The following is a 26,133-nucleotide window of genomic DNA, read 5'->3' on the forward strand; positions in this document are numbered from 1 at the left end:
GATGTAGGGATTATGCTTCACTTTTTTTAGTTTGAATTTTATTATCAATTTTGAAATACCTTTATCATAATTATAAAATTTATACAAGAATTTTCGAAACTAGATTAAAAACTTTCACGTAAAAAGCTCTATTTTAAGCAATGTCATGTAAGATCATATTTACAAAAAGCTACTCGAATATTTTACGAGTCATATCTTTTGTGAGAAAGAGATTAACATTTGTACAAAAACATACTGATCTGAAGTGCACAAAATGCTCAGTTTTTAAAATCGGCAATGTTAATTCAAAAATGCATTAAAACAAGCTCAAACCCATTTTAAGTACACATAACAACATAATTCAACAACATGATATGCAGAATAACATACATAAATTGACAGATACAGGCCAAAAAATCTCAACAAGAATTGCACATGCCCAGGAAAACTAATTTAAGCACGATCCTCAGTAGAAGAAATCAATTTGTTAATAATAGTGTTATCACATGACTTGGGGTAGAATTGGCAGTCTCTTTTTTTAGTTACATTATTTGGAGATGAAAATTTTTATTTATCAAAATTTAAAACATATCAAATTTTATAAAACAGTTCTTATGATTTTTTGCACACAGTCCTGCCGGTTTATAACAAGGGTGAGTGGACATGATTCATTAGATTGTAATTTTGTTAGAAAAATTTAAAAAACAATGCACATTCAGATGTACTAAATTAAAAGTATACACTTTTGAAGGAATTTTAGTTTGCTTGCTTAATTATTATACAAGTGACCTTTAAAAAAATTTAAAAAAACTTTTATCTGTGTAACACAAGGAAGTCCTTATGTTATTGATTGAACTTACAATATGGTTTTAAACATTTTTAATATCCAGAGAGGATATTGCAGTTCTGAGGCATTGCTGTGAAAATACTCTTGAAGCAGTACAAAAATGAAAGGAAGCATTTCAGGACAGAAAAAAAAAAAGCCTAGCTAAATGTGTTATTTCATTATAATTAAATATCATAACTTTTAGTATTATATCATGAAGTGTTGCGTCTTAGATCATAATTTATAAAATGAAATATGACCCATTAATTTTGCCTTTAATAAAATTATATCAATTACAAATCCAATATATTACAGAAACAAATGCATATTTTCTAGTTCATTTTTAATAGAATGCAATCTAAAGTTTGTATAAGGCATGTCATATTGATTAAAATCCACTTGATAAAATTAGCATGCTGATCAAAAACAGTTGAAGCATGCTATGCACTGTTATTTATAACAGCTATGTAACATGGGAAGTTTAAAATTTTCCTACAATGTAAAAAAGGTTCTTTATATCATTGCCTCAGAGTAACAGTAAGACATCTAACCCCAGGAATAACAGTAAGCCTTAAAGCAACATATTCTACTGTTGCTTTGAGACTACAATATCCCTAAAAAAGAAAGGGGAGGGAGAGAAAGTTTAAAAGGAGATGATAAAATCTTTACCTTACAAAAAATCTCCATTTTCTAAAAATTTTATTCAACACGTTCATCTATTAAGTTCTGCAACCGTGAACTTACGAAGTTGTATCAAAATTACAAACCTGAAGAGCACTAGTAAACCACAAAATTGTTCATAAGCATTAACTAATGAGAAATTGTAATTTTTTGGCTAATCCTTGTAGGATAATACAGTGTACTTTCAAAAAACATGAGTGGTTGCAAGCAGTTTATATATAAATGAGGTCAAACCAATTCTTTACAACTAACCCTCAATCATTACATAATTAATGAATTAATTTTGGCTTAACAATTTTCATGTTATTAAATATATCTTTATTTTTAATAAAATTTATCGTGACAGAAATAGTTAAATAAAAACTGCCTATAAAGGAAAAAATTTTAAATAAAAGAACAGATGGGGCTGCTGAACCTGTTTTCAGTGGTAATTGACAGGCTTAAATTTATTTATTATTATTAATTTTTAAATATGTAAGACAATATACAAACATAAAAATATTTTTATAAAAGCTGTTGTAAGTCATTAATAAAATAAAAAAACTCTTTGCCATTTGGAATTAACAAACAATCATGGGAAAATTATAATAATAATCCTTGAAAATATATCTTTCATTTTTATGTATTTTAAGGTAGAATTGTAAAAGTCAAAAAATGATTACGAGAGAACAAAATAAATCCAGTAAGGTTGGCAAAAACCTAAAGTTTTTTTTGTTTTTTTTAATTGAAACATTTTCTAGAATTAATTTTAAGAATCTATTCTAATTACTTATGTACAGTAAAACCTGTGAAGTTGACCACCCTGGTAAGTTGACCACTTTTTTCAGGGGCGGAATTAGCCCTCAAAGTTGACCACTAAAGTAGTGCACCGCAAGTGATCAACTTACACAGGTTTCACTGTATTTATTTGTAAATAAAATCAAACTGTCAATAGTAAGTCATAATTCAATGAAACATTGCACTTAAAAAATATATATGACGCAAATGATACGAGTTGCAATACCTTTTTATTCTTCTATTACATTATTTACTTTCTTATTTTACTGAGCACGAAAAAGATTCGAACAAATCACTATGAATTTGTTCTTTAAAGGATGAATTATGTGCTAGTAAATACCTAAGCTATAAAACCTGAGGAGGAGTTTAATGGATGATCATTATAAGAGAAGGAGATATCAAAAAGTAATCAAAATTTAATAAATTGAATAAACAACAAGTGAAGCACAAACTGTCAAAAAACTGCAGCGAATATCTATTTCAAATCAAGACCAGAGCTTCATCATCAATACTGCCTTGGAATAGCAACTTTCTATATATTTTTGACAATTTGTGCTTCACTTACATTTGTTATTTAGTTTGTGCACAACAAATCTTTAATCATTTTCATACATAAAAATGGACTTAATTTTTTACGCTAAAAGCATTACGACAACATAAACCAAATGAAATACAGTTCCCTTTTATTTTATTCAGCTCATAGAAGCTATTTGTAAAATTAATCACAAGAGCTATTTGTAAAGTTAACCCAAGAGATGATTTGTTTATAGCTACCTTTATGCAATATGAAAATCCACTGTAGATGCAGGTCCATTTAAAGCCAACTATGCAATTTTTCAATACAAACACATTATATACAATATACTGAAAGTGATTGTCCAGTAAGTAAATTATGCATTTCTACTGTGTGCGACAGCAGAAAAAAAATTAAGCAAAGCATAAACCAAATATGAAAATGAATAAATATTGAAAGAAATTCTATTATTTTTAAAGAAATTATTTTATATTATATTTTTTTTATTACAGAAATCACTTCGTTTTTATGCATAACAAATGAAATTAGAAATTTCAAAAAGGGTTACTATCAAAATATTATGAACATAAACATTGGTATTAATAAAAGATTAAACATTAATAATGTATATAAAATATTATGAATTGTGAATTATCAAAATTAACAAAACATGTGGGTAATTTTTTCTTTAAAATTATTCTTTAATCTTAACTTTTTCAAATTTAAGTACTCATACCAAATAAGTGCTTTTAGTTTCTTATATTCTTACCAATAAAGACTGTTTATCTGGAAAAGATAAAAACTGCTTAGTTTTTGTAGTTTTGATGTGAAACTTGTATAAGGCATAAGTTCTTCACAAGGCTCATTTCTAAAGGTGTAACTGCCAGCCCCCCCCCCCCATCTTAGCAACCATACCTATCACCATTAACTCAAAATATTGAGTTAATGTTGAGATGAATAGTTCACTTTGTATTCCTTAGATAAATGGATTGTAAGCTGCACATCTTATTTTGTGAAGTGCATTAGATTAGGCTACCAATAAGACACAAAACTTAATCAAAATCAAATATTTATAAAAAAAAAAAGAATCATATTGAATTTAGATTTTTATGCAAGGCATCTATTTGGTGCATGAAAATTTTATTTCATCAACTAAAGTTTTTAAAAAAAGGGGGCCGGATTATTTTTCAGCTATGTACTTTTATGTAAGAACATCATCAGTTTCTGACAGTTGCGTAATAAACAAATATGATACATGAAGGTAAGTTCTGGAGCTGAGATTAAAAGGGAAGAAAGAAAAAATCATAAAACCCATAAATGAAATATATTATACTTGTATGTTTTATTTTCTCTCCTCCAATTCGGTCATAATTTGCTGGTTAATAACATGTAACTGCATTTCAAAATATCTAATTAAGTCACTTTCAAGTAATTTTAAATGAGTTAGTGTTTTTTTTTTCCTTTTCTCATCTTTTTTTTTTTTCCTTTTGCAGCTCAGTTGGAATTTCAATCGCTCATTTTATTCATCGTATAGTAAATATTGTGCTAAAATTATCAAATATATATTTTTTTATTCCTTAATTAATGAGTCAGAGTATGAGGAAGAACATCTATTAATGTAACTGTACTTAAACATTAACTTTTATCTTTTATGTATTGTTGAATACATTTTACTCTTTGCACTATTTCAAATGTACATGCTTTCAGGTATAAAGCTCTCGAATTCAAAATGGGAGTTCAACAAATTTTTGGTACAAAACAGATTGTATATTAATGCCATCAACAATATCATATAAATGCTACATTAAACCAACATTATTTATAAATTTAGTGTAATAATAAAAAATAGCTTCTTATAGCAATTGAGGGATAGTGGTAAATAATTAATAGAAAATTGAATACTTGTAAATATTCTACCAAAAACTCTGATATAAAATGCTTGTGCTTTTGACATTATGCGAACAACAAATGATAAACTGCAAGCAATATTTAGGAATGCACACAGCAGCCCCCATTTGAGTGCTGAAAATCTTTGTACAATGATATAGTTTCTTTATCTAAAGCAATAAGGCAAGATCGGTTGCAACAGGGAGCTTCCAGCACGTTCTGCTCCTCTTCAGTTTGGCACGAAGCATCAACAACTGTTACAATATTACTGTCATTGAGATCAGAAACAATGTCTTCAGGTACACTAATTGCATAAGCTAAGGTAGAATGGTCCTCCGTACTCAACTGGGCTGACTGCGAACATTCTGAAACGGCAAGTTGGACATCTTTGCTTTCGTGACAATAATCTTCTTCATCACCTGGACAACCCATGCAACACTTCCCGTCTGGCTGGCATTTGTTGGGCCCACATTTACAAATGTCAGCTAATTTCGCAGAAGTAGATATAATGTCTTCCACTGCTACAGAATTATTTGATGTAAAATGTGATTCCTTATTAGAGTCTGGGAGTGCTGCTTCAGCGAAAGAGGAAAAGTGGCTATCTTCAGTTTGAGTATAAGTTTCATTTTCAGCAACGATAGATTGAATTTCCTCCGGGATATGATTTGGATGATTGATACTTACTTCATCAGACTGAGTTTGCTTGTCTATAACCAGAGGCTGAGGGACAGGATTAGCATTTATGTTGGGAAAGAATCCTGAATTCAGATTCCCCAAAGGTATCACAGCATAAGCTAGAGGGGGAAACACAAAACACTTTAATTTGAAATAATCATAATAATAATAAATAAATTTATAAATATTTCTAAATTTCTCAAAAATATTTTTTAAATTTATTTATTTAATGCTGAACCTTTTTTGCACAGTTATCATTTTGTAATTAGATTTTTTGTTGAACCTCATCAGAAATATTTTGCTGATTTATGTTTAAATTTCTTCTACTAAAGGTGATGGTGATGTAAAGTGAGGCACAGCAAATGCTCATTTATAGATCACTTGTTTAACGCACCTCTCTAAATTTACATAAAGTTAAATAAGTCCCTAAAAAAGTTCATAAAAGCTAATATAAGATAGCTTATATTTATGCATAGCTGGGTTAAAGTTGTACCTCAGTTCGGTACCTCAGAACCAGAAGGACATAAGTCACATTATGATAGTTTTACAGGAGAGAGGAAACACATTTTTATAGTGTATGCAAAGAATGGAACGCATGCTCTTTTAACCCTGGTAAAATTGAAAAGTTTTTTTTTTTTTTAAGAATAACGTTCACATGGCTCAATGTGGAATAGCAATGCATTAATAAACGGAAAATCAGTTTTGGGACTTACGGCTGGCCGGCTCTGATGTACAGTTATGCATTGGTATAAGCACTAGCAGACATTTTAAAATGAATTAAATTATAGTAAAATATCATTATATCTTATGAATTTTACATTAAAATTATTAGTAACACGAATGGGACTTTGTAATGATAATACAATTTAAGAAAAAAAAATCATAAAAGTTTTTTGAAATCTTTCACTGGCAGGTATCTTATGCTCACACCATTTTCAAGTCAATTTTAAAAAAATCTAGGAGGAAATTTTGTCATCATCTTCCACCCTCTGGACAAGTCTTTGGCAAGACTTTATCTGTTGCCTTTTACTTTTTTACTTTCCTGTTTTATTTGTCATTTGTACCTGCCATTAGAAATTTTAAAAAGTAAAATGAAAATAAACAAATAGAAACCTATTTAGCATGCACTTATTAATAAAGCATTGTTTTTTTTTAATTTCACATGCTTTTGCATTTTTTGAAGAAAACAATACATGAATGTTTTATGTCTTACCTGTTAAGCTACCATCTGGCATTGTATCAACAGTAATTGTAGACACAGGCACACTAAATACATTATTTATGCGAAGAGATGATGTTTCTGCTGTACTCCCCTCATCAAAAATTACTTCATTAGTAGTATCAGTATAAATGGGTTCCTAGAAAAAACAAAATTGTTGATTTCTGATAGAGTGTTAATCATATTTCTTTATTTATAGTAAAACCTCTCTAAAGCAACAACTTCATTTGAAAATTGACCTTTAACACTAGTAGGCACTTCAGTCAATGAATCAATCACTCTTTTCGGAGGGGACAAAGAATAAAAAATGCATTTTCACTTGAGTGATTTGCAGCACTAAGGTAAACTTTGAGGAAAAAAATCACATAAATTTAATTTGTAATCTAGTTTAATTGCTTCAACATAATTATAGGAGCAGCAGAACTTCCACATGAATGCTACTACCTATCATTTTACACAATATTAAAACTACCTATCATTTTACACTACTATCTCTCATTTTACACAAAAGCTATCGTTATTTTTCTTAATTATATAAATTTACAATATAAAAATACAGTAAATGCAATGTACTGATGCTTAATTGTCTAAAAAATATTTAATAAATAGGGCGAAATGATAATGAATGGGGCACAGGTTGAATGAGTCATTACTAAGTTTCAATAAATTTGCTTCAAACAAACATTGCCTTATAGTGCCATTAGTGCATCGTATCATCCATGTAACTTGACAGTATTTTGGTTCTTAAAAGTAAAGCCCCAGTCTTTAGCAGCATATTAAACCAGATAATAATAAAAAATCATTCAGTAGTGAATAATTCGTCCGAATCAAATGAAATTGTTTACTTATTTATATATTTTTAAATGCATATAAATGAATAAGTTTTGGAAATTCCAGAACATAGTATTTGATTCCTGACACTGAACAAAACAACGGGATCAGTTTTGTGGGCCCTATGATAGGCACTACTGTTTTAGAGTAATAGCATTAACTTATTTTTGTGTTCTATTGCCTGGTTAATTATCTTTATTTTCTAAACCAATCAACAAATTAATGTAAACTCTGATAAATCTAATAGTCAAGTTTTTACAAGTGGTTGAAATGAACTTGCGGTTTTTGAGTGGGGGTGGCAAAATCAAGAATAAGGAAGTCTGCTACTTCTGAATATAAGGAATTAGAAGTGTTGAAAATAATGATAAATTCAAATTTAGTGATTTCCAAGCAGTAAAAGCACATTGCAAAAGAAGGCGGGTGGCTGCTAAAGAAGCGGATACAACAGGATTTAAACATTAAGATTTGTTTTTGGGATCGTTCAATTTTTCAGTTTTAATATGCAATACTGTTAAATCACTTGAGATTTTTAATACTCTTAGCTGCTGTTACTTTTTCTTTGCCCCGGATTCATTTTTCCATGACTTTTCCAGGTCTGAAATGAGTTAATTTTTTATTCACGACTTTCCAGGATTTCCATGACTCATACGAACCTTAATATTCTTCTGTTAAACAGCGTGCTCACTTTGCCATTTGAAGCATTAAAACTTCTTTAAATGAGGTACAAACATTAGCCTCAATCTTACTAACAGTGGCCAATTTCAAATTAACGCAGGGCCTCGTCTAACACCATAGAAAAAATAATGATAAAGTGCTCCATACAAAAATTTCACATGTGTTGCACTCACTCTGTGTTGATTTGAGCATCCTATATATGTGTACCTCATAGCCAGATTGATGTAAGTCCAAAAATTGTGATTTTCCGTGAATTAGTGCATTGTATGTAAAAGTCTATTCTGGTTCGAGCCAGGTGAACATAATTCATTAATAATTCATGAAATCCTTTTAAAATTTTTACCAGGGTTAATAGAGCGCATGTCCCATGCTTTGCATGTATCAGACAAAAGCTTTTCCTCTCCCCTGTAAAATTAGCATCATGTGACTTACGTCCTTCTGGTTCTGAGGTACAGATATATCTAACCCAGTTGTTGGCAAACAAGTGCAGATTAGTTCACATGGAAGCGCTTAAAAGTGACTAGCCTGGGTGCATTGAACTAGTATATCAAGTAGGTATTGCTCTTCAGATTGATACTTATTCTTGAATCTGATTTATCAAGAGTCACAGGTTGAAACGGGGCCTCTAAACACATCTCAAAAATTAAAATTAAAGATAGTTTTTCCACACTTGTCTTTTTGGCAATGATTTTTTAAGGCTGTGCCAACCACTGTTTTATTAATCTGATTTACAAATCATATTTTCCTAAAATGGGGGAAACTATAACATCACCATATGTAAGAAAGCAGACAGGTACATCATACTCTGAAAGCAGTCATAAGATTCAACCGTGATTGTATTACCTCACTGAGGTCTTTTGCATGTTTGTTCATATGAGCTTTCAGATTGTACTGGGTAACGAAGGACTTTTGGCAGTCAGGCTCTGGACAGGAAAATGGTTTCTCCCCTAATAAGATATTTTCAAACAATCAAATTATTCAAAGACACAAATACATATACATGAGCATAAAAATATTACATAATATATGCATAAATATTTGGAAAATGAGATGGTCTAAAAACTAACCAACATAATCTTTAAGGTAAACATACAGATCATAACAAATAACTTTGCGAAAAAACCTTAAGTTCAAACTTGATTATTTTGGAACTGAAAATAATCAGGAATCCATATGAGGTAGTGAGAAGCAAAGGGATGCAAGTGGCAAAATTAAAAATTTGGAGAAAACCAGTATACATGGTAGGTGAACCTATCCTCTGTCTTGGGGCAAGAGATTGTACTGGTAGCCCTGGTAGGTGCCAAGGGCACCCATATGCAAAATTTTAAGAGGGGCTCAGATATTTTTCCCATGGTTTAGCAGGATATTTTCCCCGTGGAAACCAATTTCAATAAAGATTAGAGTCATTAATGTTTGACATTTTTAATAAATTATTCATTAATGGCTGGAGAAGAAATGTTTTAACGTTTTTGCAAAGAAAAAGTACTAAAAACAAGGAAGTTCCAATTTCTAAAGAAGGGGGGGGGGAGTGCTGGAGCCTCCTCTTACCCCCCCCCCCCCCTATATGGGTGCTCTTGGTAGTTGCTGCTGTACGGCATGATTTAGAAAAAAATTTCAATGAAAGCCTATCAAGGATCTGATCTTTAAATGCGTTTTACTCAAAACTTAAAATAGTCCACTTGCATCCCTTTGCTTCTCACTGCCTCATTCAATGAAGAAAGATAAACAAATGCAATAAAGGTAACAGAGCAAAATATCCTAAAACCAAAGATTCTTCAAGTGAATTCTAGAAAAAGGCAAATTACAAAATGATGACGATTACATTAATGAAGTACTTTAAGACAGTAGCAGTGATTGGGGGGGGAACCCCTATTTATGGCTCATTTCTTGATTTTAATTTCTTATTTAGGATCCAGAACTAGAAATTATAAAAAAAAAAGTGTCAAAATTTTCAGATCATATTTATTTGTTTTACTTCGTATATTTGTTTACGAAACATTATTTAGTACAAGCAGTAAACTTATAGTTGATGTATTCATTGTTTAGATATCAGTAAATTAATTGTTTTACTTAAACAAGCCATACTTGCTTCATGAAATTATTACCAAGTGTTTGTGACAACTGAAAATACTTTGGGGTAAATAATGTAAGTCTAATTCATGCAAAACTGTTTCTTAGGGAAAGTTTTTGGGTACATAATTCATCAAAATCTCAAGAAAAACGTGAGTAAAGCTGTTAGATTTGCATCAATTACCACTCATATGCTCTAAAAACCAGCCTTAGTAAAATTTTGATTTTTTTTTGCTGCTACTAAACATTTTTTTGCCCAACCCCCACTTTTCAGTCCCAATTGCCGCCTCTGCTCTTAGATATGCATTTGAGGTATGATAAAGCATAAGCAATATCTTTATCTATATTGTCACACTCCATATGTTTGACACTAGGGGGTATAAACAAAATTTTTTGCTGGGGGACTGATTACTTTTAACCAACTGTTAATCAGGGGTGCCCACCTAGAGGGGGTCATGGCGCAGACTGCAGCATTGAAATTTTTAAGGCGGGGGTTGAGGGGTATTTTTCACTTTTTTTAGGGGACTCTTGCGATTGGAGGGGGTCTTTGAGAAATTTAGGGTTGCTTTATTATAAGGGCGCTTTTGCCCTTGGGGGGGGGGGGGCACCTCTGTTTTACTTGTACTGATGTATTACTTTTTGTATCAGTACAGTATCGTAACTAAACCTGAAGTATTTTATGTACCACCATGTACTTTACTTATAGCTTCCAAATAGACACATTTCTGTGTAATTGGTCATTTTCCAATTATCGGTGTACACCTGTGCATTTATTAGCACAAATAAACAGGAGCATAGTGCAGTTTTTTTTTTTTTGATACCGTACAGGCACATATAATTCTTTATAACTGTTTCATGAATTGTACTACTGTTCCCACTATATGATATCAGTACAACACAGAAAAATTTTTAAAGAAAAATTACCAGTCTTTTTATAGTACATTATATTGATGCAACAGTAGCCAAAGGCCTGAGTCAGAGGTGTTGTAAAAATTGCAGCATTTTAAATTTTTAGAAATATCCTGTTCTGATAAACACAATTTTTGGATCAGAAAAACTCTAGTGTACTGTAAGGATCAAAGAGCAAGACTCCAACTATGGAATTTTTAGGGTGTTGGACATCTAGTCAAGTCTGACATAGTCTAAAACAAGCAGCAAGATTATGGAACAGAGTTATCAAGTAATAATCTTATCAAGTATAAGAATAAGTTTATATAGCAGCAGAAACTTTGCATTACATTTAAACCATCAAAGAACATACTAATGCCATAGAGGCACAAGCCAACTGCTTTGAAATCAGGCATCTCAGTATGGCATTTCCCCTAAATAGGTAATATTTCGCATGGTAATATATAAGTTAATAACCTTGGTGCAAGAAGGAACATAAAAATCACCCAACTTATAACGATGTAAACTGAGTACACATAATACATAAATAACACTTGCAAAAATACAGTCGAACCTTGTAATCATGTCACCTTTGGAATTGTCAACAAAGTGTCCTCATAGCTGGAGCAACGTCATATCCAGAATAGTTTAAAATTTCATAATTAAACTTAAGTTTATAATGATATTACAAATTTAAGAAAGAAATTAATAATCTTGATGTTTTTAATTAGATTTAACTAATGTAAATTTGAACTATTTGTAGATAAGCTAAAATTATAAGAAAAAATACTGCACTTTTTTTTGAACTCTAAAATACTTTCCAATAAGAGTTTGCTTACCTTTTCAAAAACACTTTTAACACTCCTCTTTTCCGCGAAGTTGACTGTTAAGCGAAAAAAAAAAAGTTTCTGTAATTATCAGCAAGAAAGACCCAATAAAAGACTCTTCACTTTTGTGCACAATTTGATTAGATTTTGGCGGTTAAGTCCACTTTTCGAAAGTGGAAAAACGCTTTCTAATGCTTTCATCTACTTCAAAGTTGTATGTTCCTCTTCAATCTAATGAGGGGCTCTTATCTCTTTTTCTCTCATAGGAGAAGCTTGTAGTGACCACCTATAGCTTAAGGTAGCTATGGTCTTTCTTTTCTCCTGCTGCTTCCCTAGTCTCGTATTAAAATCCATCTACTTTGAATTCCATTCTATTGTCCCTCTTGTCAAAGTCTGAAACCTGTAGCTTTCAGAATTTATTTATTTGCCCTCAGCCATGATGTGCCATGCATGGTCAAGTCTCTTGTTGGAGTAGGAAATTCCTAGAATAAACTTTTCCAGATGCTTTTTTATTATTTTACTGAAAATATTTTCATTGCAAAGAAAAATTCGACACAGTCTGCACAGCTCGAAGTGTTGTCATAACTGAGGTTGCACCAAAAAATTGTCATAAAATCCAGAGCCACTTAACATTATAACTATTTGGCATAAGTTCGGAGCTTTGAAAAAGTGACGTGACATCTGGAGTGTCTTGAAATCCTGGTGTCAGAATAACAAGGTTGGATTGTATATTTCTAGCATATTTTTCAAATATATTCTAAAGTGGGAGATAGTTTGAAAAGCAGAAGTTTCTTGCTGTAAATTGGTGACTGACTCGCTTTCTATGCAAATGAGCAATTTATAATGTATTCTATAAAAAGCACTTGTAAGAAACAAAAATAGCTAAACATAGTAATGTTTTACATTTTTTACTTAATTAAATTTGAATTAACATACCAGTGTGTGTTTGTACATGTTTCTTCAAATGATGACTCACTATGAAAGATTTTCCACAACCATCTTCTTTACATCTATTTTCAAAAAAGGCAAATGCTTTTCAGATACTTATTTCACATAATTTACAATCAATTTCACAAGTATATGGATATCAAATTATAACAAAAAACAAAAAGTTGGCAAAAAAAGACTTTTATAGGGAGTATGTGGGGTTATACCATCAACTTTTCCAAATATTAGCAAATATAACCACACATACACACAATGTGGGTGCACGTGCATTTGCTTGTTAAAATATTCTATATACAAAGTCAATTTATATCAGATCTAGGCTAAATGTGGTAAAGAGGCGCTTTGATTAGTCTGAATTCACATTTTAAAAAAGTTCTGAATGGTAAAATAAGAAATAACATATAATAACACAAATTGCAGATTAATGTAATCTACTTTTGTGTTACACCGTTATTTTTTATTTTACTCCTCAAACACAAAGGAAATTATCTTATACAATTGAAAACTGAGCGTATGTACCTATGTATGTAACTATGTCTGTCCAAGTTACTTCTCCCAAACAACAGTGAACTGATCATCGCACCAGGTATCGATCGATTTGAAATCTTCCCGTCTTTATGTTTGGCTATTTAACACAATCCTCCAATAATAATTTGAGGAGATATCAATTAAAAACTATTAATTATGACACTTAGATTTCGACATAAAGTCCCTATTTTTTGAAGGCTTTCCTCCATTCAAATTATTGTTCTGTGCTTCATCTCAACTTTCGGTAACAATGTTTTTATTAAAATTTGTAGCATGAAGAAAATCATTAAAAGGTCTGTTGCCATATTTTTCTCTCGAATATGAATTTAAAAAATTCTGGTTTTTGTTATGAGACTTTTCCTGCAATCGGGGGATTTAAAATGTTCCCATTTTGCATATTTTTCTGCAATCTGCCGCAAAATTTACTGATTTTTTTTTTTTTTTTTGTTCAAGCCTGATTGTTGAACACGTGTCACTTGGCATAAGTTTTATTTTCGAGGTAGACCGTGCAAAGCCAGGTGACGCAGCTAGTTCAACTTTAAGTTCTGAATGGTTCTTAATTTTAATTTAGGGTAGCAAATTTGCTTTTTTCAAAAGTAACCAAACTCCTTAATCACCATTTGGAAAATTATATCACATAAAATTGCATAAAATAACAGGCCTTAAATTAACATAAATTTTGACAGATTAAGTTTTTTATTCTGATGTCAGTACTAATTACACTTGGAATATTTATCAGTTCACGTCGCCCGAGTCTATCAAAGAATTGGTTCAGAAATACAAATAAGAAAAATTAAGTAATAAATTAATTACATCAGAGCATAATCTTTTAATCCAACTGAAAATAATTTACTCTGGCCCACTTTATCAGGTTCTGTTAAATAATTAATACAAAAAAGTTAGTAAATTGAACGTTTTAAAAAAAAAGCTGGGATAATGGTAAATATGGAGTGAAACTTCTGATAGCACATCAAGCTGCTCATTTAATTTTTTGACAAAATAAAAAAAGAAAGCAAAAAAGTACTTTCAAATTGAAAATTTTGATGCATAATGATAATGAATGCACAAGATGTACATTACTTACTGATAAGGTCTTTCCCCTGTGTGCGTGCGGAAATGTTTTCGTAAATCACTCAGTGTAGTAAAATACCTTCCACATCCTGGTTCTTTACAATTAAAAGTATTTCCTGTGTGTAGTCTCTTATGAGCCTTCAATCTTAAAAATAAAACCATAAAACTTAGGCAACAAAGCACAATTTTAGAAAATTACTTATATAATCAGGGCCCAATACAGGCTAATTTTACAACCGTTTTTCGATGGTACAAAAATAGTATGTTAAAATCGGTACTTTCACAAAAATCAAGTAAAAAAATCAGCAGCTTAACAAACTATTTTTGAGAATCAGCACAGTCACAAAGGTGCTGTAATTTTTTTATTAAGAAAATAAAATATACTATAATATTGATATTAATATATAATTAATATTGATATTAATAAAAATTTACGAGGCGATGTACCTATCTGCAGCAAATATATAAGCACAGTAGCAAATGTATTCGTGCACAACGTGTATCTACATTATCTAGCCATGGTATAGGTACCCATCGAGACTCCCCGCCCTGCTCCACCCGAAGGCTTTTCAGGGAACTAGCTAAAGCTAGGGAGTAGCCATGGTATAGGTATTTGTTTAAACAGTATTTCACTGTATATTAAAAAAACTTAAATATTGAGGAATAATATTAGCAATTTTATCTAATAATTACCTGTACAAAGTGTTAAATGCTTTTGAACAACCAGTAACATCACAACCAAATGGTTTTTCTTTGGTATGAACTCGTACATGAATCTTTAAACTGTATGATGACAAAAAACTTTTGCCACAACCATCTTGTGAACAAACAAATGTGTACTCCCCTGAAATACATAATATATTATACATAATACATACAGTAACATATTTGGATTTTTAAAAACAACAAATTTTGAGGCATTTTAAATAGCTAATGTTAATATAATTAAGTTTAATGAGTTTGAACAACAACTCTTAAGCAACAAATCTGTTTTTAAGGGAAAAATAATGCATATTTTAAAAATGCACAACAACAACAAAATCCACATTCAAATTATAAATTACTTGATTCCCCCTCCCCTCCCCCCTTGCATTTTCTTGTTATGAGCAATCTTACAACCCTCTACAGTAGTTTAAAGATTGAAATTGAAAAATGTAGTAACAATTCTAACATTTTGGAGGAATGCGGGGACAGGAGATTTGTGCAATAATAACATTATGTTACAGCAGGGCTTGCACTAAGCATTTGTCATCGCGCCAAATACGATAAAATTGTAAATTGTGCGAAAGAAACTCCGATTTGAGGAACGGAAAATTCTCCAAAATTTCCACACTCACAAAAGAAGGTGTTCCCTTTGATTATCAAAACTATTAGAAATTCTGCTAGTGGAAAAATAATGCCAAATTGGAAGTTCAATGTCATGTGCATTGTTATTAAGTGTTTATTTAACTTAAGCATTGCTGCTTATTTAAAACATAAGTTTTTGTATTGTATATTTTATAAAATTATTTTCTGTTCTGATTGAAGTTTTCTAAAAAAAAATAATAATAATTTATTCACTATTAAAATTTATTAAAATTAAGTCTTTGGCTAAGACTTACTTAAGATTGCTAGCCAGAAATTTCCTGGCTAGCAATCTGAAATCAGCAGCTCAGCCCCTGTTACAAGCACTTTTATTTTGTAGTTTTTATAGACGGACAGTTCTCAAAAGGTGGGAGTAAACACAGACCTCAACTTTGAAGCTTCAACACCAAATGACTTTCATTTTAATTAACTCAAAATTTTTTGAGTTAAATTATAATACAGGGGTAGAAGTGACCAACTTGTCACATATAGGACATTTTCCGCAAAAAATATAGGACAAATATAGGACACATTATATGAATATTTTTGCTATGAAAAAAGAAATAATACATATCATATATTACTTATTTATTCTTATCAATGATTTTGTTAAAAAAAAAAAAAAAAAAAAAACTCAAATAAAATTATTCCTTACATCTGAAATGACTTTCCTGTAGTTGAAAGAATAATTTTTGAAAAAAACAGTGTACTTTATAGACGAAATAATTAAACAAAATTTGAACAAAGAAATTTTTTATTTTTTCTTCCTCACTCATGATCCAAGTACTGATTCCACTGTTATTTGATTTTATATCTAAACTGAACCCTTTAACACTTGTGTTAAGGACAAACAGAGCTTGAGGTCCTCCTGACGTTTTTCAGAGTCTTCTTTATGCTTGAATGTTTTAGCATGCTGCCTCAATTGCGAAAATCCACTATTGCTTATGAGCACTGAACAGTTGCAAAAATGGCAAAAAGAGGTAAAATCATCTTTTCCTTTAGTGTACCATGCACCAAAATTTGTCGAATTAATGTCCTCCTGGTTCAACAACAACAAAAAACGGAAATATAGGACATTTTTCAAAAATATAGGAAATATAGGACGATTTTGATGCTTTTCTTGAAAATATAGGAAATATAGGATATATAGGACTACTTCGACCCCTGTAATACTGTATAGGGATAAGAATTGACATAAATTATGGAAAAAATGCTCTTCAAATGCCCTTAAAAAATATTTTCTTTGCTAAAAGGCACAACTTTGCACATACCAAAACATCAACTGAGCAAATGTACCATTTAAAAAAAAATTTTTTTTTAATTATTTCAAAAAATTATAATTTCAAAAATTTTTTCAAAAAAAAAAAAAAAAATTAAAGGTATGAATCTTACACTGAATAATTTTTGTTAATATTTTACACAAATAACAAAAGTAAAGACAGATTATTTACTTTGTAAACGATTTTAGAAAAAAGTAAGTTTGACATTTGATGCATGTTCAAAAGTTACGATCTTTACAATGCTATTATTTGAGAACTAAGTTTTTGATGTTTTCGTTTTAAAGGTATTTATCGATCCTCAGAATCAATTTTTAATTGTTTAAAAGTGTTTTCATAAGCTTTTATGCAGTAGCTTAGAAGAAAACTAATTTTTCTTGAACATACATGTCAGATGTCCAAATGGCGTTACGATTTGACGTCGATAAATTCTGTCCGTTTATTCATAATTTTTGATGATCCACTGTCTTCTAACCTCAATAAAAAAGGTTATTATAATGTCATCTTCTTAAATCCATAGGTATTTTGCATAATTAATATGTTACACATTGAACAATACATAAATTACAGTAGAAACACGGCTGGTTATGATCGTAACGAAAGCCATTTTGCGATAAAATCGGCAAGCTGTTTGCAACAACATAGTATACGATAAGCTAAAGGTTACCAGAGGGGAATTCCAGTTTGACAAATGTAGTTTATCATCAGCTGCACCAGTTTTGGTGACTTTATCACCTGTTCTAGTTTTTTTTTCCCCTGCTCTCATTATTTTAGGATCTTTTTTTCTCTTCTTTCTTTTGGAAACATAATTTAACGAGCTCCAAATAGAAATACGAATTTCTTTTTTCAATAATTTTTTTAGACATCGTTTTAATTCTTATGACATTAGAAAAAATATTCATTATTAAAACTGTCCCTTTTTACTAAAGGGAATTGCTTTTTCAATGTAAAGAAAAATGACAACAGTTTTTGTTTGATGCCTTTTAATTCACAAGCGTGTGCCATTGAAAAAAAAGTTCCCTGTAACACAGAAACAGATCTCTGCATTTTTTCTTGTCTTGCAAACTTAGTGCTTTTAAAACATTTCGTTTAAATTTTCACTTTTTTGTGTAAAAATATTTATTACTTTCTTAAAGCATATTTTGTTTATTTTTTCTCTAAAAATGTATATGTCGTATTCATTTGTCTGCATTTTTATTCCTTATTTGACTTCAAAATCACTCCAAAACTTTATTATATGTAAAGAGCTGTATGTATAGCCATTCAAGTACTTCATTAATGTCCTCTTTATTATTAAATTGCAAAATTCAAAAAGTAGTAAATAAAATTTTCATTGGAAAAGTTAAAAATCAGATTAACAATTGGGTCATTCCATGTCAAGTGATCCAAAATTTGGGAAATTTTTTCCCTCACCCTTTTGTATTTCTTTGAAATTTGGCTCATCGATTGTACCCTTTGAGGTAATCAAAAGTCCAAATTTTTAGATTTTTATCTCTATTATTTTTTTATTTATGACACTTTGATTTTTCGAAAAACCCTCTTTTTTTCATGGATGTTTGGACATAAAATGGACGATAACTCAGCACCAAGTATAGATAGAAAGATTTGGTAAAAAGTATTTTAAAGTACATTAGTTGCTGTTTAATTGGATATGCAAAATGACTAATTTCAGAAAATTTTTAATTTTTAAAAAATGAAATTTAAATTTTAAATTTAAATTTCTCAGAAAAGGTATAATTATTTTTTTTTTTTTAAATTCTCAAAAATTTGTGTGCATTTTATCTTCATTTGTGAAAAGTTTCAAGTTGGGATCTCAATGTGATCATATTTTTATGAATTTTTAAATAAAATTTGACTTATGAAATAATGACATTTTTCAGATTCTAACTAGTTAAATATAGGGTTCTCTTACTAAGGATGGTCTAGTAAGTAGTAATTGATCATGACTATGCTTGAAATGAGCTGACATGAATTTGTAGATTGGTACCCCCCCCCCCCCCCCTGCCACACAACCACTTTTTATCTTTTTTTTTTTCAAAACTGTATCTAAAAAAAAAAAAAAAAAAAGCTGGCACGTAAGAGTTATAATCATAATAAACTGGGATGCACGCAGTGACTAAGGCTTATAAATGGGGGGGGGGGGGGGGGGTCAGAAAAACTTTAACAGACAAATAGAACCACTCATGCCTTTTTTTTTCTTTCGAAAAGTGGGACGATAGGGGGAGGGGGAAAGGGAGGCGGAAGAGCAATCTGGAATGAAGCTTAACAACATGGAAGGTTATGCTCAAACTAGCAAAATTTGTTTGATCTATAACTGCTTTTAATATATGCATAAATAGATCTCAGTGCATTGCTCTCCTTTACAACTGAAACTAAAAAGAAAACTAGCATTAAAGAAAAGAAGACCGCCGCACTCCAAATGTTGTAGAAAGACAGTTTTATGCGGAGATACATATGATCTGATACTTAGATTGATTTTTAGTTTAGTGTAAAAAGAATGAAACAAAATGGGGGGAAACACTTTTATTTTGCTATGATCTTGGGGCAAACTATTTCTTTCCTCCCTCCAAAATTGAAAGTTGGCGCAGGGGTAGGGGATGAAATGAATCCTAACTTTCCTTATCATATAGTGAATTAATCAAGTAAATTTTGTGAAGTTCGGATTGAAAAAGAAACACTTGGTCCGAAAAAAAGCGTCAGGTGAGGCGTGATACTATTATAGTGTTAATCGTATGTGTGGGTGGGGGGGGGGGGGGAATGTACTTCTTCTTGCTTTAAAGAAGAACATTTACCAGCTTTTTATATGCTTTCTATTCATTTTGTTTTATTTTAATAATTAATTTATTTTTTGTGTTTTGAAAATAGTTTTGGAGAAAAAAAAAAAGTGGTGGTGCTAAAGGGGGGGGGGGCTTTTTCTTGCTTTAAAGAAGATTATTTACCAACTTTTAATAAGTTTACTATTTATTTTGTTTTATTTATTTATTTATTTAATTTTAATTTTCGAAATGTTTTGAAAAAAAATTTAAAGGGGGGGGGGGGAATTTCAAAGAAATACAAAAAGGTGAGGGAAAAAACTTTGGATCACTTGACATGGAATGACCCAATTGTAAAAAATGGTGAAATTATGATGATGTCCAAAATCCGTTACCTACAGGACAACAATGTCCAAAATCTGTTACCTACAGACTGCTGATTTAATTTGCTAATTAACAATTTTTACAAATACCTGCTGTCTTTTCGTGTTCATATATTGTGATCTAGGTATGCATACTATAGAATAAAAGCAAAAATGATGTTAAATTTGAAAATTTTTGAAATTGCTCAAAGTTAACTCTTTTGTTCCCACCTTTTGAGAACTGCCTAGACAATAACAGTCATTACAAGACAGCACTAATGATGTGACCATAATGATTGACTGTGCACAAACCCTGTGTTTGTTAACATGTGTAGCAATCGTTTCAGTAAGTTTTAGAACTTATTTCATGCATGGATCTCTCCTGAAATTGCAGTTTATCACATCTTTAGACATAAATATGAAAATTTTGAACAGTAAATAGAAGATTTATCTACCTTACAATTCATAAGTATTTTTGATGGCATCTGTTCTGAAAATAGACCAAATGATTAGAATGCTAGTTTTGTGAAGCTGAGACCTTAATGAGCTGGATCTTAATAACACTTTGAATAAATATTTGGGGAGCTTATGAGCAAAAGATTTGATGAACTTGAAATAGATAAGGCATACATACGAAAGAATAAAGGTTTTGAGATAAAATGGTAGCTGAAGTATTTTTCCTTAATATTGATTCAGTATCTCCTTGAAGCCTTTTTAGGGGCGTTAACAATTAAATTTTTATCAGGGATTAAGGTTTGATATTCATTTTATTTTGCTTACAAGTTGACATTATAAAAAAAATTGTTTACCTTTACATTAAAATTTTTTGCATAAAGCAATATTAAAAAATTCCTAAAGAAGAAACATTTTATTTATTATTATTATTTTTTTTTTTTTTTGCCTTGAATTAAATGAATTGAAGAAAATAATAACCTCTGTGAGTTTTCTGGTGAGTTTTCAGGTTCCCAGCTGTACTGTAAGTCCTGGAACATCCTTCATAGTCGCAATGAAACTTTTTGTACTCTCTTTCATTAGTATCTTTGTTACGACTCTCAACTGTAATGGTTGCATGTGACAAATTGTCTGGCATCGGGTGGTTTCCTGGATTGATTTGCATGCATATTTGGTCCTCAGAGATTGTATGTTGAATGTAACTGAAAGGAAGAGCACGAATCAGAAATGTATAAAATAAAAAACAAATAAACATACGGAAATTAATCCATTATTCACAATGAAATTTGTTAGAAAAGTAGTCATGATCGACCAATTCCCTGTAGGGCTGCAGAAAGTCAAGGCGGGCCCTTGTTAGTTATACAAATACAAAAGTGACGACCAGCAACAGGCTCTGGGCCCAGCTAGACTGGTTCCTAGTCAATTTACAATCCCCAGTGAAGATCAATGGGCCTCTTAAAACTATCTACTCCCTTGCTCATTACCACCTCTTCTGGTAAACTGTTCCAAGGTTCCACTACCCTGCTAAAATAATAATTTTTCCTAACATCCATGTTAGCCTGAGATTTAAATAGCTTAAAACAATGACCCCTTGTCCTGTTTTCAGTGCTAAACTTTAGCCCCGTAACATCTTTCATTTTAATAAATTTAAACAACTGAATCATGTCCCCTAGGTCTCTTCTTTGTTCAAGACTACATTTTTAGCCTTCTAAGCCTGGAATCATAGTCAAAGTGAGAAAGTCCATTTATTAGCCTTGTAGCCTGCCTTTAAACCCTTTCCAATACGTTAATGTCTTTCTTAAGATAAAGAGACCAAAACTGAACAGCATACTCCAAATGAGGTCTTACCAAACTTCTATATAAGGGCAGAAGAACTTCTTTAGATTTGTTTGAAATAGATCTATTGATAAACTCAAGCATCTTATTGGCCTTGTTACTAGCAACGCTGCACTGTTGGCTAAACTTTAAATCCTGACTTATTAAGACCCCCAGATCAGTAACTTTGTCTGCCTGACTAATGACTGAACCTTGCAAATAATAACTTGTACACTTATTTCCATGCCCTAAATGTAGCACTTGACATTTCCCAACATTAACAGCCATACCCCATTTATCAGCCCACTCCGTAATATGATCTAGATCCTCTTGCAGCTGTTTCGCCTGTTCTTCATTTTCTACAGTCCCCATAACTTTGACATGATCAGCAAAACAATTCATGTTCCCTGAATTATTTTTGTGAATATCGTTCATAAAATCAATGAACAAAACAGGCCCTTACACTGATCCTTGAGGAACCCCGCTTAAAACCTCACTCCAATTAGAATAATTTCCCCTTACAACCACCCTTTGTTTCCTTCCGGTCAGCCAGTTTTTTACCCAAATGAAAGTTTTCCCTTCTATTCCTATATCAGCTAATTTGCTAAGTAGTGCAACATGCATGTACCTTATCGAAAGTCTTATCTCACCGGACTCCTTCTGCCTTCCAAAAAAAGGAAAAGAAATGGGAGAAAAAGAAAAGGGGGAAAAGAATCAAAACTGACTTACTAGAAAACAATTAACTCTATTTAAAGTGCCAAAGAGTAAATTTTTCTTATTCTTCATGTTTCCTCTTATTCAGAGCTTTTTTCCCTCTTTTTCTTTTCTTTTTTTTTTTTTCCTTTTTATCTTTTCTTTCTTTTTTTTGCTTCAGTGTCGCTGGGCTCATAGTTTTGGACTAGTCTAACATGGCCTCTCGTGCGGCCTGATCCCCTGAAATGCAAGCAGTTCTCTACAAATTGTTTTACCCTCCTGGACTCCATGCTTTTGTTCAGGGGCCGAGACAGAATTTGGAGGGGTTACCAGAAATAAAAAACCGCACTCCCCACACTATACCGCTTTTCAAATGTTTCTTTAGACTCTCAGTAGGCCAATTAATTTATTTTTGAGTACACAAATAGTATGAACTAAATACTTTGAATGTGAACACAAAATATCTTTAACATTTTAAGCCAATTCAATATTAAAAAACCCTTTATAATTTTTACCGAGATGGTATAAAATGAGCCGTTTTAATGAGCATGATTATAACGTGAGGGAAGGTTATTAAAAATAAATTAATTTATACTTTAACTATAAAATATTATGTCACATAGTTTCATAATACACAAGTTTTATTGAAGAATTCAGAAACTATTTCTTTTTGAATTTCAAAGCGGTCAGGGACTGATTTAGGGCAGGGCATTCGGGGCCCGGGGCACCAAATTTCTGTCATCATTTTTTTTTTCTTTTTTTTTTTAGGGACCAGTGTTCGTTGCCTCTAACTAAAAGAAACAAAAAAATTTTGTATTTTGACTATTTTTTCCATTAAATGAAAGCATATTACCCAATTGTTGTGGAGAACAATCATTTTCGCTATTGAAGAGAATTAAGTGTCGTTTGCATACTCTCATTTCTGATGGTAAATTATCTTTATTAGCTGCGTTATAAATCGAAGGAAGTTTGACTTAAAACTTGATTATGAGGACATTATAGATGAATTTACTACAAGAAAACACAGGAGAAAATATATAAAGAATCATTATCGCAGAAAGCACATTATGATTTACCTTTACCATTTGTATCATAGTTTTTCCATCTATGACTGTAAAAGATTTTCTAATATGAAAACCATAAATTTATTTTAGATTTATATTAAATGATTTCTTTGCAAAACATCTTAATTATTAACTTTTTTCGTATGAAATCGATATCTTAAAAGTTTTCTTTCTATCAAAATAATATCCAACACTTACTATCATATTTTTTGTGTGGGGGGGAGGGGCACCACATTTGTCAGTGCCTGGGGCGCCCAGGTGTGTAAATCGGTCCCTGAAAGCGGTTGCTGTTTTGATACAGTTGAGATTTGTACAACATGCCATTTCTATTAATATTATGAATTTGTCAAGAAACTACCTGGTGATTTGAGGGGGTCAGGTCCTTTTTTCATTATTATTTTTTTTACTCTGCATTTTGTTAAAATAAAGTGATTTTTTGTGAACTTTTTAAATTCTTCTGAAAAAGAACTATTTCAGGCATTTTCCTTTATATTTGGATATTATCACATAAGACAAGATTTTTTTTTTTTTGTCAACATCATAAACAGAAACAGCAATAAGTTTGAAATGAAATCTTCTTTACTCTACATATTTCACTTGAATTGACATGTAAGCCGTATTTTATAATTTTTTTTTTTTTAATACTAATGTCTTATTTTCAATAGAGTAGATTCAGCTTAAAAGTTCGAAAAAGTTGTGTTTACAAATGAAATTTGGTGAAAGGCGTAGTTTTTAGGTATGAAATCTTGGGAAGAGGCCGCTTTTTGATTCAGTTCAAAATGTTCACATGGGCACAGGGCCTGGAAAATTATATTTTCCCTTCATAATAAACTTTAAAACATTGATAAATTCATTTGGGAAAATCTCTTTTCTGCCACCTAAAATTTTGAATTTGTATTATATAAATCAGTAATATTTTAGTTATGTAGTTAAAAACCTAAATTTTGGTGTTAACTTGGTTAAATATATAAGATCCAAGCCCTTGTTTTTATCTTATGAACCCCAATTTTTTTCTCTCGACGCCATAGACCCTTTAGGGACCAGTGTGGACCACTTTGGGAAACTTATCTCTCATTTGGAAGAAAAGTGCCACAACACAAAGATATGAAATTGTACATGAGAAGCATTTGAAGTGCTCTCCAGTAGTTAACATAAAAACAAAAAATCTGTCAATTTTTTTTTTCAAAGAAAATAACAACATTTGAAGCTCTTTAAGCAAAAAAAAAAAAAAAAAAACAAATTGAAAGAAAAGAAAAGAAAATAAAGAATTTCATATTGTGGCACTCATCTTCCAAACGACTGATATATATTGATTTTTGTCTTTTTCTTTATCAGTTTATGTATTTTAATCTAGTTATATTTAACCATTTACATCCATCTGTATACCTATCTAACTATTCACCTGTTTCTATTAAGTTATCCAGAGCTATATATTTATGTCTGAGTACGAGTAAAAATAAATCGAAAAGCCACTCCAAGAAAAATTTCTTGCTACACCATTGATCCCCAGCGAAATCTCTACAACTCAAGCTGAAATCTTGTCTCTTCCTTTGCTTTTATGGTCCATTCTGGTATTTCAGAAATTTAAAATTTCCACTTTTATTTCATTCTCATTTCCTTTGCTTAATGGAGGCTCTTGAACACTCCAAAACCCAGGAATCAACCTTCTTGTTGTAAGTAAGGTACAATTATTTTACAAAGGTAGCATTTGAATAAAACTAATGCCATGTGAAAACGTATAATTTGAACCTAGGATCTTTTCCATTGCTTAAAAATTGTACTTCAGCGTTCACGATAATGTGATGCATCAATTAAAGGAAATAAAAATTCCTTCAATGGCAGGGAAATGGAGACATAAGGGAAAAAAACCTTCGAAGCAAAACATTTGTTCGGTGAAAAATGAAAAAAATTTGAATATTGAAAACTGTTACCCAGAATTTTCTTGCTCGATACTGCTGTCAAGTGAAGAATCCAAAGTTTCCAAAGGAACACGCGTATCAGGAGTTAAATTATCATAGTCAGCATCTCTTGGCCGATTTTTGTTGGGAAATATGGAATGTGAAAATGTTCCATCGGGGCTATTAAATAGTAGTTGATCGAAGTCGATTGACACGGATTCATTGAATGATGAAGATATTATATCACTTTCGTCCACGAATGCTAATCTTTCAGCGTCGCTTGTTTCCATGTCTTTCACATCATTATCTACAACTAGCATAACTCTTTTCTACGCATAAAATGTAAATAATTCATATTGCAAATACAAAACCTTTTAAAAAGTTCTCCGAAATCCCCAATGTTTTGGGTTGAAGATTGAACAGTATGGTTTAAATTAGCAACGGTAGATGGCAGTACAGTAAGCATTATGCAACAAAATGCAAAGCTTGACCGGTAGCAACCGGTTGGCTAATCACGTGAAAGCAATGACGTCAGCTAGTGCTAAAGCATAGGAGGTGACATCATTCTTTGACGTCATT

General features: G+C 31.2%; 1 protein-coding gene across 1 annotated transcript; it reads right to left on the reverse strand.

Moving 5' to 3' along the window:
• Positions 1-3,813: 3,813 nt before the first annotated feature.
• Positions 3,814-25,874, reverse strand: LOC129228026 (metal regulatory transcription factor 1-like). Its single transcript, XM_054862653.1, has 9 exons — positions 25,588-25,874; positions 21,066-21,286; positions 15,090-15,240; positions 14,410-14,541; positions 12,786-12,859; positions 8,908-9,011; positions 6,553-6,697; positions 5,345-5,458; positions 3,814-5,266 (listed from the first exon to the last, which is right to left on the reverse strand). Exons 1-9 carry the CDS (start codon positions 25,872-25,874, stop codon positions 4,767-4,769), a joined length of 1,728 nt encoding a protein of 575 aa, XP_054718628.1. The 3' UTR covers positions 3,814-4,766.
• Positions 25,875-26,133: the final 259 nt, after the last annotated feature.

The sequence above is a fragment of the Uloborus diversus genome, chromosome 8 (assembly GCF_026930045.1).
Source record: "Uloborus diversus isolate 005 chromosome 8, Udiv.v.3.1, whole genome shotgun sequence".
Classification (NCBI taxonomy): domain Eukaryota; kingdom Metazoa; phylum Arthropoda; class Arachnida; order Araneae; family Uloboridae; genus Uloborus; species Uloborus diversus.